Below are 11785 nucleotides of genomic sequence, written 5' to 3' on the forward strand. Positions count from 1 at the left end.
TTTTCGTCTATCGACATCAAAAGTGCTTATCATCAAATTTTGCTTGAAGAGTCCAGTAAAGACAAAACCGCTTTCACGGTACCAACTCGAGGCTTATATCAATTTACTAGGATGCCATTTGGACTCCATAACAGTCCGGCAACGTGGCAGCGTCTCATAGATACTATTTTGGGGCCTGAATTGGAAGAATTTGTCTTTGTGTATTTAGATGACATTATAATCGCAACTCCCGATTTTTCAAGTCATCTTCAAACTCTTCACTGGCTCCTGTTTCCTGTTGTTGACTGCGTGCGTATGTGCTGTATCCTGCTTTCGGTAAACAAGTGTTGCCCATCTTTACACTTGGCTGCACCGTGCTGATGAGGCCAATAGCCAGAACACGTGTCCGCGGTTTGCCCCCCTTTTTGGAGTGTTATGTCCACTATTTGTTACATTTTTGATTTGTATCATACACACTCGATAAAATCTCTCTCTGTATTTATATCCTGGACCCGGATGTCACGCAGGTAGCTATAGTACCTACGTGGTCATGTTAGATCTACCCTGAGAATTCTAGGTCTTCTAACTGGAACCACAAATGTGGGGTTGGCTCCTGTTATTGACTCCGTACGTATGTGCTGTATCCTGCTTTCGGCAAACAAGTGTTGCCCATCTTTACACTTGGCTGCACCGCGCTGATGAGGCCAATAGCCAGAAACACGTGTCCGCGGTTTGCCCCCCTTTTTGGAGTTTTATGTCCACTATTTGTTACATTTTTGAATTGTATCATACACACTCGACCTTCAGCATGTCATAATGCACCTCTCCAGAATATTAATGATTATTCCGATTCCCACCCCGGAGTATGCTTGTTGAGTTGTTTCCTGACTCTGTCTACAGGTGGCGCAGTGGTCATCCCACTGAATCCACTGGAGAGAGATTGTATGACTAGCTGAAATTATATTCGTTTGGTCGTAGGGAAGTGAGGGTATCTGGAAGTGAGATCAATTGGCAAGCGCGGGTAAAGTACCTCAGCCTTCTAATGGACCGTAGGCTTACCTGGAACCCGCACATTATATCCGTTAAAACAAGGATCGAGGGCTGATCGAGTCTGTACCCTCTGATCAACAGAAAATCCCTAACTAATGGATTTTCATGAGAAACTCATAATCAACAACATGAGAAACTCATAAAAATCCCTTAGTTAGGGAAGCTATAGATTTTGCTGTAGACGACCCCTACCGATATAAAAGGCCCCGACTCTGTCGAATGAGGCCCCTATGTCCCTCGTTGAAAAATGAACAATCTTTTCATCCATTTCATTCCAGCCAGGTAGGGTTACACCGTGAAAGGCGGCACTGATGTCTGAAGACATTCATGTCGCCATCCCACCATCAGTTATGACCCATTTGTCCCTCTGACAAACATCAGATGTATGGGTAAGGGAGCCAGGCTCCAACCTGTTCAAAGTCAAGATGGCTGTCGTCTGTTTGGTCGTGATACTGAGATGATTCACACCGTTCTGAAGAGACCATGCCCGGTACTGATGATGGGGCAATCACCCCGAAACCGATCTATCGATTGGTCTGATCGACCAAACAAAATTAATTTCTGCTTTTCGTAGTGGGAAATAATTTGCGACGAATCTTCCAAGTCAAAGACGTTGCACAGGTGCTTGATGGTTCCACTTCAACTCTCTGCACGGCATTAGTTGGGTTAGTTGCTATTTTTCCGTTGGGTATCTACCACACGTACCTACAAAGTCGTAAGTCTGCATGAGAGGAAAGGGGCAACCTTCAGCATGTCATAATGCACTTACCGGAATATTAATAATTATATTAATATAATATACTATACTTCTACTCAGTTTGAGTAGAGCCTTGATGATAATAGCACGACCAACTGTCGAAAGCGTTCGCATATAATTAAATAGGAGTTATAAAGCTTCAAATCCTTTTTGTAACTTATATTAATACTAAATTATTAATGTACATCAAAAACACTTCACTAACTTTCTTCGAAAGCTTCTGATAGTTCCTTCTCCATATTATCTGTTTCACTATCACTGTCGTCATTTAAATCAGATGAATTTATTTCCACTATTATTATGGAAGTATCCAATCACCATATGGTCTTTTTCAACTAAAATCACTTTTTAATTACTTTTCTGTCAGTCTTCTTCGGTGATATGTCAATTTTCCCCAAATCAATTCGATGTGATTGAAAACACAAAAATAGGGGGGAAGTCTCTGTATGGTGTGTCCATACTTTTTAGCAATACTCTCAAGGGCATACATTTTTTCAAATGTTTTTGTTTTTAAAACTTCAAGTACTTGGTTTTTGGTATAGTAATCTTCAAAATAGAAACTGTTTTTCATTAAAAAACTTTATATTTCATATTTCCTCGAATTTTTATTCGGCACTTTGATGAGCTATCGCAAATGATAGGAAGCGTTGTCAAGAACTATTTTACTATTCGCATCCAAATTTGGGATCAATGTGTTTTCAAACCGTTCCTCAAAAATATTAGCTTCCATGTTCTTATGGTAGTCAACATTGCAGTCCTCAAGTTTTTTTCCATGTAATTTCAAAGAATTCGTAACCCATCCTTTACTGCCTCCGCAATGCACAATGATGAATCGCGATCCTTTGTTTGCAGGCATGTTAGGCGTACACATTATCGAACCATCAGTCCACCCTTTCGTAAGTATGTCGTGGGTGTCATACCAAGTTTAGTCCAAAAAGAAAATTTGCCGTTTTTCTTGTCTATATTTAGTCATTTATTTTGAGTATTTGTTATGTAATTCGCTTGACGTTTGTTTATTATTTTAAATCTAAATCCTAGTTTCTTTATCAAATTCTGAAGAGTTTTGTCACAGCAGCTCACGTTATGGCCGGAAATATTCAATCTCTACCTTCCTTATGATTTCAGTTGTAGGAATCTCATTGCTTTTGCAACAGTCGTATATTGTTTTTTTCAATGATTTCATCAAATGAAAATCTAAAGGTTTTGGTAATCCTGCATCACATCGCGTCTTGCGTTCATAAGGTTTGTTTTTGACTATTTTACGTACAGATGAGAAAAGAATTTCGGTCAAATCTGATGTTGTTTCCTTTGAAACCAAACTTGAGATGTAGATTCTTATATACATTGAAACCTAGTCTCTGTGTTTTAATATTCAAATGCATTGAAATCGTATTCACTGCTATCTCTTTTTCACATTGTTCACCATCGCTATTGGAATCACCACACCGGAAAAAGTCTGCGTTGTTATAACGCTCGTTATTATTATTAGTACTTATCCAAGGACGCCAAATGATAAATAATAATTATAACTGCACCAATATCGAATTTCAACACTCAAAACGCAATCAGTTCCTGAGCTGAACACGACGGCGAAAACCATCCCCTCATCACCGTACATAACTTAAAATTTGATTTTATGACTTCTCAGCTAATCATAAAACTCGGTTAGTAAAAATTATCCAATACGAACCGTCAAGTCTATAGTCCACGTGGACTAGTTCGCTGCCGGTTCATTTCTATTCAATGTTTTTTTTGGCTTTTGAGAGTGCCGCCAACTTTAAATGTGCACTTCAACCACAGTATACTATATACAGTAATCCCACTTCGGGTGATTTTTGGTTTGAATTTTCTACACGCAGACCCAGGAGTTGCAGTCTCAGGTCTGCGCAAATGACGAGTTCAAGACAGGCACGCAATCAAAGCGTTTAAACACTGCTCAACATAACAAATATTCATATAAACTGCTCAAAAAAATACAGTCGATGAAAACCATGTTGGGCACCTAAGAAAATTGTACAAATGATAATTTTGCATTTGTGTAATATTCAAGTAACCCAGATCATTTCGACAATGATGAAATATGTTTCAAGTAGATTTTAAAAATTCATGGGATCGGATGTGACAACATATACTTTAATTTCAACAAGAAAAAAGACAAGATGAAGAACGAGTTTTGTTATTCATGAACCATGGTACTGTGCAAGAGCTCTCTAGGAGGAATAACGAGTCCCTGTGTGTATACAACCGTGATAGCATGGTCTGCACTGATGAGGAACACTTCAAAACGGTTCGCAGTTGGTTCCTTGTTCGAATCAGGCGAAGTCCCACTATTTGTCCTAGAGAGCTCTTGCAAAGTTGTTTCTTCAAAGTGAGAATCTTTGCAATTATGTCTGAGGCGACTTGGATTCCGAAAGGTTAACAGTCGTAGGGTATTTTTGATAGTCAAATTTACATTATATAAGAAGTTGCTGACTAATAGGACATGTTTCATTTAGAATAACTGTTTTTAATCTACGCAGCAACTTTTCGGGGTTGATTAGACATCTAGACTTGTATAGATTCAAATATCAACATTTGTCAATATATGTCGAGTTATTAGCTAAAGAAGAAGTTGTTTTCTGTCGGAAAACATATATAATGGTATAGTCAAAATGCATTTGGACTTGTCAGTGATTTTATTATCAATTTTTACTTGGATAAAAGCTGGAAGCAGCAAAACAACCTATTATCTTACAGTGTAAATAATTCATAACTTCCGACTCCGAAAACTCTCACATACATTTATAGTTAGTACATTCATACAAAATAATTATTTTATATGATTGAACACTACATACTTAATTACTTTTTTACTTCTTCGAGTCCTGAGTAGTAACTACATAATTCAGAAAGAATAGGCTCTACAGATTCCTTAATCTTGATTGATGAATTCGATTAGGAATATTTTTAATAATTGGTCCTTAATATAATCGAATCGGCAAACTCGTCCGCCATCTTGAATTCTCCAATCAATAAATGAATATGCTATATTTGGCCCCAAAAATCACTACAAAGAAATTTCGCATGGATTCGTACCATGGTTCATGAATAACAAAACACGTTCTTTATCTTGTCTTTTTTCTTGTTGAAATGAAAATATATTTTGTCACATTCGAATATAAACATCTGCCGATTCCATGAATTTTTAAAATCTACTTGAAACTTAGTTCATCATTGCCCAAATGATCTAGGTTACTTCAATATTACACAAATGCAAAATTATCATTTGTACAATTTTCTCAGGTGCCCAACATGGTTTTCATAGACTGTTTTTTTTTTGAGCAGTTTATATGAATAGTTGTTATGTTGAGCAGTGTATACACGCTTTGGTTGAGATTGTAGTAGGGAGAAATGTCATTAGTGTCAAATACGTCATCATTATAAAAAATGAAACTCCTGGACACCGACATCAAAGGGACCGACGCTGAGTGAAACTACTGTATACAGATATACTGTGCTTCGACTATGTTTCTGCGCCTTTGATCGAGAGGACGGTTGAACTTGTTCGACTTCAGTGTTTTTCGGTGAGTTGTTCAGAGTAGCCCGGCTAACATGTAGTCCCCGCTAACCCGGCTAACATGTTAACCATGATAAAGGAGTAAAACATATTGCAAAGTAACCAGATAACAAATAATTCTGAGCTAGGAAAGTTAAGCATTTTCGATAACCAATTCAATGCACTTAGAATGACAGCATACAAACAAGCAGGTCAAAAAATATATAAAATTTGTTCTAGAATGAAGTACCTTTATGATACGTATACAAAGTATCATAATCAATCGAATTGAAGCGCATTAGTAGAATTCACTTGGATTTAGATAACCGTCAACATAATATTTTTTGCAACATTTAAGAGCATTGAAAAATTTTGCAAATCGTTTCCACCATCTTTTCAACATAATATGATAATGAAAACTCTGAATCGAAAAATGAAATTCATATTTCAAATCATTATGAGCAACATCAGCTAAAAAACGTCAAAGAAACAGTTTTGCTTTTCATAATTCATCCGCATTACAAACAAATCTAAAGAAATGAACTTTAAACGTTCAAGCCAATCTCGGATATACCTACACATTACAAAAAGACAAACAACATACATACAGAAAAAAAATTTCACCATTCAACAGTTACAAGAATTCTCAAACATTTCAAACAGACGGGATCATTGGCAAATATGTACAATGAAAACCATACAAAAATTGTATGTCCAAAAGAAAACTAGCTACAAGTAAGTACTTCAGGCAGTTATCCAAAAACCAGCACAACTCTAATAATATACGGGTCTGTGAAAACTAGCTCATATTTTCAAAAAAATCTGTGTGAAAAGTGAAATAAATATTCAGAGCAAAAAGTTAACACAGAAAAAATAAAAAAATATATTCATTTTAAACACCTCACGGACTTTTGCCCCAGAACCAATTTTGTATAACCGATTTCTGCAAACAGAATTGAATAATATTGAATGACGTCTACAGAAAAATGTCAAAAAAAAATATTTTCGTGTGTATTTCATATACGTTGGAAATGTTAGAAAATTGTGCCAAAGTGATGTGATTTTGGCTACTTTGCATATGTTATGATTCAGAATGCTGGAAAAGTATATCATACGGAAGTAGGTAGGTAGGTCTAAAATGAGTGGGTCTATTCGATCCTCCATGGCAACCCGCAGGGGTTTATTATGGCTCACACATATTCACACTCGGCCAAATGAACCCAGCTTCTTAACGAAGCTGATTAGTTTGTATGGTGAGTGGTCTTTCAGGTCAGATGGTGAGAGTATGGATCTGCCGAACTCTACGAACCTGATTCGGTCCCCAGCGGGGCAGGCACAAAGTATATGCTCTGATGTTTCATCATTTTCCAGACAGAGGCGACACACACTGTCTTCCGATAGTCCAAGTTTCTTCATATGATGATTGAAATTACAGTGACCTGTAAGAAGGCCTGTTAGACATCGTAGTTCATCACTACTGTAGTCCAACAACTGTTTGGTATCAAGCTTCGAAGGGTGAATAAACGCCTTGGAGTGCCATCCAGGCGTTCAGTGTTTGTTTAGCAAAGCCCAAAGCGATGCCTATGACAGGTTCTGGTCCGATAAAGCTGCTTGCAGCATCCTCCTTTGCAAGAGAGTCAGCAGCGTCATTGCCTTCCAGGCCAGTATGGCCAGGAATCCAGACCAGAGACAATCTGTTGAGTCTTCCTATCGAGGAGATCCGTTTTTGGCAGTTTGCCAGCAATTTAGACGTTGCTCGGTAGGAGCCAAGAGGTTCTAACGACACTTGACTGTCCAAGAATACTTTTATTGACTTTTGAGTGAGGTTGGATTCATCCAATCTCTCCGCAGACAATTCAATAGCGTAAATTTCCGCTTGAAATACAGTCGCATAAGTTCCTAGGTAGGTAGATAACTCTGTCCTGGGTCTGCGACTAAAAACACCTGCACCAGAACCGGAAGGTGTCTTTGGATCCATCTATGAACCAACAACTATCTGCTCTTAATATTTCCTTCTCCTGGAGGATCCAGTCCTCTCTCCTTGGAAATAGTACTTCATAAGGCATTTCGTAGTTGACAGTTGGAGGCATAAAGTCAGAGGTCATTTCTTGGATGCTGTGACTTCCAATTCCAACCAACAGTCTGTTGCACGCTGCATTGAATTGATTTGTGCAATTAGCGATGTAATCATGTCTATATGCAGTCTATCTAGGCTCTCTCTCCAGAAAAATCTGGAAAAGAGGTGGTTCTAGAAGGATCTCCATGGCCGCTGACGGTGTGGTACTGACGACACCAGAGATAGCCAAACAAGACTATTTCTGTAAGCCAGAGAACTTCGCCTAAGTCAGAGGATTTGTTTGGTACCTAAACCCCAAGTTTAACCACAAATCCTTCGGCATGTCCATAGATACAGTCTGGCTTTGTGTAAAATTTTTTCCAAATGAGCGTTCCACGTGAGTCTTTCATCAAGGACAATGCCAAGATATTTCACCTCCCTTCCGAATGAAATGACCACACCATTGAGGGAAAGTGGCGTTACATCGTCCAATTTTCTCCTCTTGGTGAAGGGGATTAACACGGTTTTGCTGGGGTTGACAGACATTTGCTTCCTCAGGCACCAACTGTGAACAGCGTCCAACGCGCTTTGGACAACAAGCTACCCTTCCCGAGGTGGACCTTGCCAGGATGATAAGGTAATCTGCATAAGCTCGCAGATCAACCTCTCTTCTGTAGAAGGCATCAAGCAGGTCTAGGTTGGTCTAAAGTGAGTGGGCCTATTCGACCCTTCACCGCAAGAAGGGAAGATAGTACTCCACCTTGAGGGCAGCCCTGGTGGCCCTGAACCTGATAGCCTCGCCTTGAAGTTCTGTTTACTAGCATGGCATAGACCCAGCCAGTTATGGTCGATTCTATATCCTTCCTAGCCAGAGACAATCCTATAGATTTAGGTAGTGCATTGTCAAATGATCCTTCAATGTCAAGAAATACAACACTGCGATCTCCTTGTTATCAAGGGATTGGGATATTTCATCAATGAGATTGTTTAATGCTGAATCTGTTGATTTGCCGGTTTGATAAGCATACTGGTGGTTATTCAGGGGGGATTCCTGATATGTCCGTCCAGTATCCTCTCAAGTCCTTCCAGCAAGAAGAATGTTAGGCTGATTGGTCATACCGATTTGAGGTGTGGGTATCTCCGTCCCACTTTAGGTATATATACCACCCTTGCTACCAACCAACTGGGTGGTATATAGTTCTACGCCAGACTAGCTCTATACAATTTTGTGAGAATTGGTAAAATTATTTCCAGTCCGTTTTGAAGAAGAGCTGGAAATAGACCATCCTCTCCGGGAGATTTGAAGGGCTGAAAAGACTTGATAGCCCATTCAACTGCCGGTGCTGTGATAACCTTTTTTGCGACGTCCCAGTCGTTCTTTCTTGAGCGTTTAGCGAAGATGGGCAGTCTGTTATCATCAAGAGTCGGATTTCCAGGAAAGTGGTTTTCTATCAAAAGCTCTAACATTTCTTTACTAGAGGTCATAAATGTTCCATCGGGTCATTTAAGCGACCCAATTTTAGCAGTCGGCTCTCTAGAGAGAATCTTGTGAATTCTTGTGCTGCGAGGTAAATCAGAGATACTCTCACAGAACTTCCTCCAAGACTCCCGTTTTGATTTCTAATTTCCTTGTTGTATGTCGTTAGAGTAGCTTTATAAAGCTCCCAGTTACCTGACTCTTTAGCTTCATTGAATAGTCTTTGAACTTCTTTTACTTTACTTTTACTTTGGGTTTTGATTTTTGAAGGGATTTGTTTCTTATTCACATATTGGCCACAGCCCCTATATCAAGTTGAAATAATTCTACTTTAAAAAAGGAAAATTATCTTTATAAATCAACAATTGAGGCAAAATATAAATTATAGTTCAATATCAAATCCACAAGACACATAAACAACAGTTGTTTTTTTATTTATTTATATAGAGGAAGATAGGTTAGATGCACAAAATGTCATATGTCACGGAATGTCTCGGAACTCGAAACATAAGTAAACAGAACAGCACGCCTCTGAAATATGTCATCTTTGTTTGTTTCATACAGGTAACAGATTCATTGTCCTTTATTAGCTATAACCGATGTTGCCAAATGGCGGAATAGAAACGAATCCCTTTAAATGTTAATGCATTATTTCATTCCTCTTTTTTAATTATTTAAATAATTTTTTAAAGAAAAAAGTTGAAATGATAATTTTAAAATACGTTGTTTTAGAGCTCTTTTATGAAAACTACTTGATTTTTGTCAGGAAGAGCATTCCCCATTCTCAAATACAACAGTAGTAGTTACCTCACCTAATTGGTTATGTTAAGTTAAGTTAGGTGAATTGTAAATGAGATAACATAATAAATTTGAAAAACCATTACAATCTCAATTTTTGCGCTATATGCTATTTCATTTGATGCCAAGTATTTTTAATATGTTTATCGAATATACACTAACTTTTGACCGTATTGAAATATCGATTGTGTAACTAACAAAAAATCCCATTTGTTGCAAACATAATGGGCTACCCTGTAAAATCTTATCAGATTTAAAACATACAATTTTATTTCTCAATATTTTAGCTCAAATACTTCTGGATGTTTTTATATGCGCAATTTTCTGTTTTTTATTCAAATACATGTTAATCACTGATGGGATCATCAGGCAGCGTATCTTATTGTGTTCACTACCAAAATTTCAAACCAGAACGACTATGTGTTGGTTCATTATATTCAGTTGTTCACAGTAAAAACCCATTTAAAGGCGCATCAAAACATAGCGAACAAATCTTTTTGAACGTTGTATGAGCTTCAGAAAAACATATAATGATATTAGTTTCAATAGGCACTTTCGGTTGAAAAGACTGAAATCTTTTATTGTGGTATTTTATCTGTATATCCTTACCAAATTTATTCATTTTCTAAGGTTTACTCTGCTGTCAATAACCGCACTATTTGGAACGAATAACATTAACTACTGGCTGTCGAATGTGTATTCTCTCCTCACAGAGGTACAGTGCGTACTAACGATTCAATATACACTAAGAAACTGAAAAACATGTTTCTACTTCAACACTGTATTTTATGAGTCTTGCCCTACAATCATTTCTAAGTTCACTGCACCAGAAATTGTGAGATGAGTTACATTTTTGTTTGTAGATTATCGGCATAATATTACAGATAGTTAGTTCATGTACAGTATTTTTTAATAACCTGTAATGTTTCTTTCTTTAACGAAAATTTTTCATTAATTGATAAATTGTACCAGTCTAAAGAAATCGAAAATTTTTAAGACTTTTCTTTCTCGTGAAAAGTACTCATGAGCTGAAGTCCTTGAGAATATTTTCAAGTGTCCTCTGCACTGTGTCCCGCCAAAAACCCATACCGCGCATACATAGTCTATGCTATTGAATAGATCAAAAAGGCATGAAAGAAAGAGAAATACATCATATGAAGAACAAAAATGTTGCATTTTTTGTGAATTGATTGATGTAACCATTACTACGTGGTAGGAAATCATGAAAAATGAAACTTTATATGTTTTTTACCACTTTTCAAACTAATACAATTGTGTTAGTTGGTCCACATATTAGGACGAAACTGCAGTAACGATAGGTTACAATTGAAAGTGTTAAAAACATAGAAAGTTTCATTTCTCTTTTTTCATGCATTTTTTAATGAAGAGCATAATAGTTTTTTTCTTTTATAACTTTCCACAATCTGAAAAAATCAGTAGAGAATCTGCTGAAGTGTAGTAAAAGGGTAAACTGAAAAGTTACTGAGTAATATAAACTACTGGAAAGTCCAATTAGTCAGTAACTTGTTGTATTCATAATTTTGCCTACAACATTACAACAATTACTGACTAATTGGACTTTCCAGCAGATTATATTATGCAGTAAATTTTTGTGGCGAACTTAGCCCTTTCACTACACTTCAGCAGATTCTCTATTAATTTATAATTCATTTTTTCAGATTATCGAAGGTTATAAACAAAAAAAATAGTATGAAATATTGAGTCCTCCACAGAAAATGTCGTTTAAAGAATAGTATTATAGTTAAATAATTGAAAATACTTACATTAGTGATAAAACTAAAAGGTACCTCAAAACAACAGACAAGGAAAATTATACTTTTTTTGCGAAATTCGCATATAAAAGACTTTAAATATACCCAAAATACCAAGACAATATTTATATATCAGAAAAAATCAATGGCTTCACATGAATATTCGGCACCAGATTCTTTATGTCCGAAATATCCATTTCTGAGTGTATATTTATACTTTGTTTATTTTATCCAGATTGGTGATTTCATAAATACGAGTACTTGAACTTGAATAGTTGAATACTAACTTCTCAGATAGGCAACACATGACACTTTCTCAGTCCAACATGCTAATACCTATTTGATAAAATGGTTAGGGCTT

At 36.9% G+C, this 11785-nt stretch overlaps 1 protein-coding gene across 1 annotated transcript in view; it reads right to left on the bottom strand.

Moving 5' to 3' along the window:
• Nucleotides 1–10410, bottom strand: part of LOC111513093 (methanethiol oxidase) — a 41057-nt gene extending 30647 nt beyond the window's left edge. The window contains exon 1 of the mRNA XM_074183771.1: nucleotides 10262–10410. Within this exon, the coding sequence (XP_074039872.1) occupies nucleotides 10262–10274 (13 nt within the window). The 5' untranslated portion in view covers nucleotides 10275–10410. The remainder of the gene's footprint in view (nucleotides 1–10261) is intronic.
• Between the last annotated feature and the right edge of the window lie 1375 nt (nucleotides 10411–11785).

Source organism: Leptinotarsa decemlineata, unplaced genomic scaffold (assembly GCF_025532065.1).
Source record: "Leptinotarsa decemlineata unplaced genomic scaffold, Ldec_3_MD MMD2_tig00026345_RagTag_RagTag, whole genome shotgun sequence".
In the NCBI taxonomy this organism is placed as follows: Eukaryota; Metazoa; Arthropoda; class Insecta; order Coleoptera; family Chrysomelidae; genus Leptinotarsa; species Leptinotarsa decemlineata.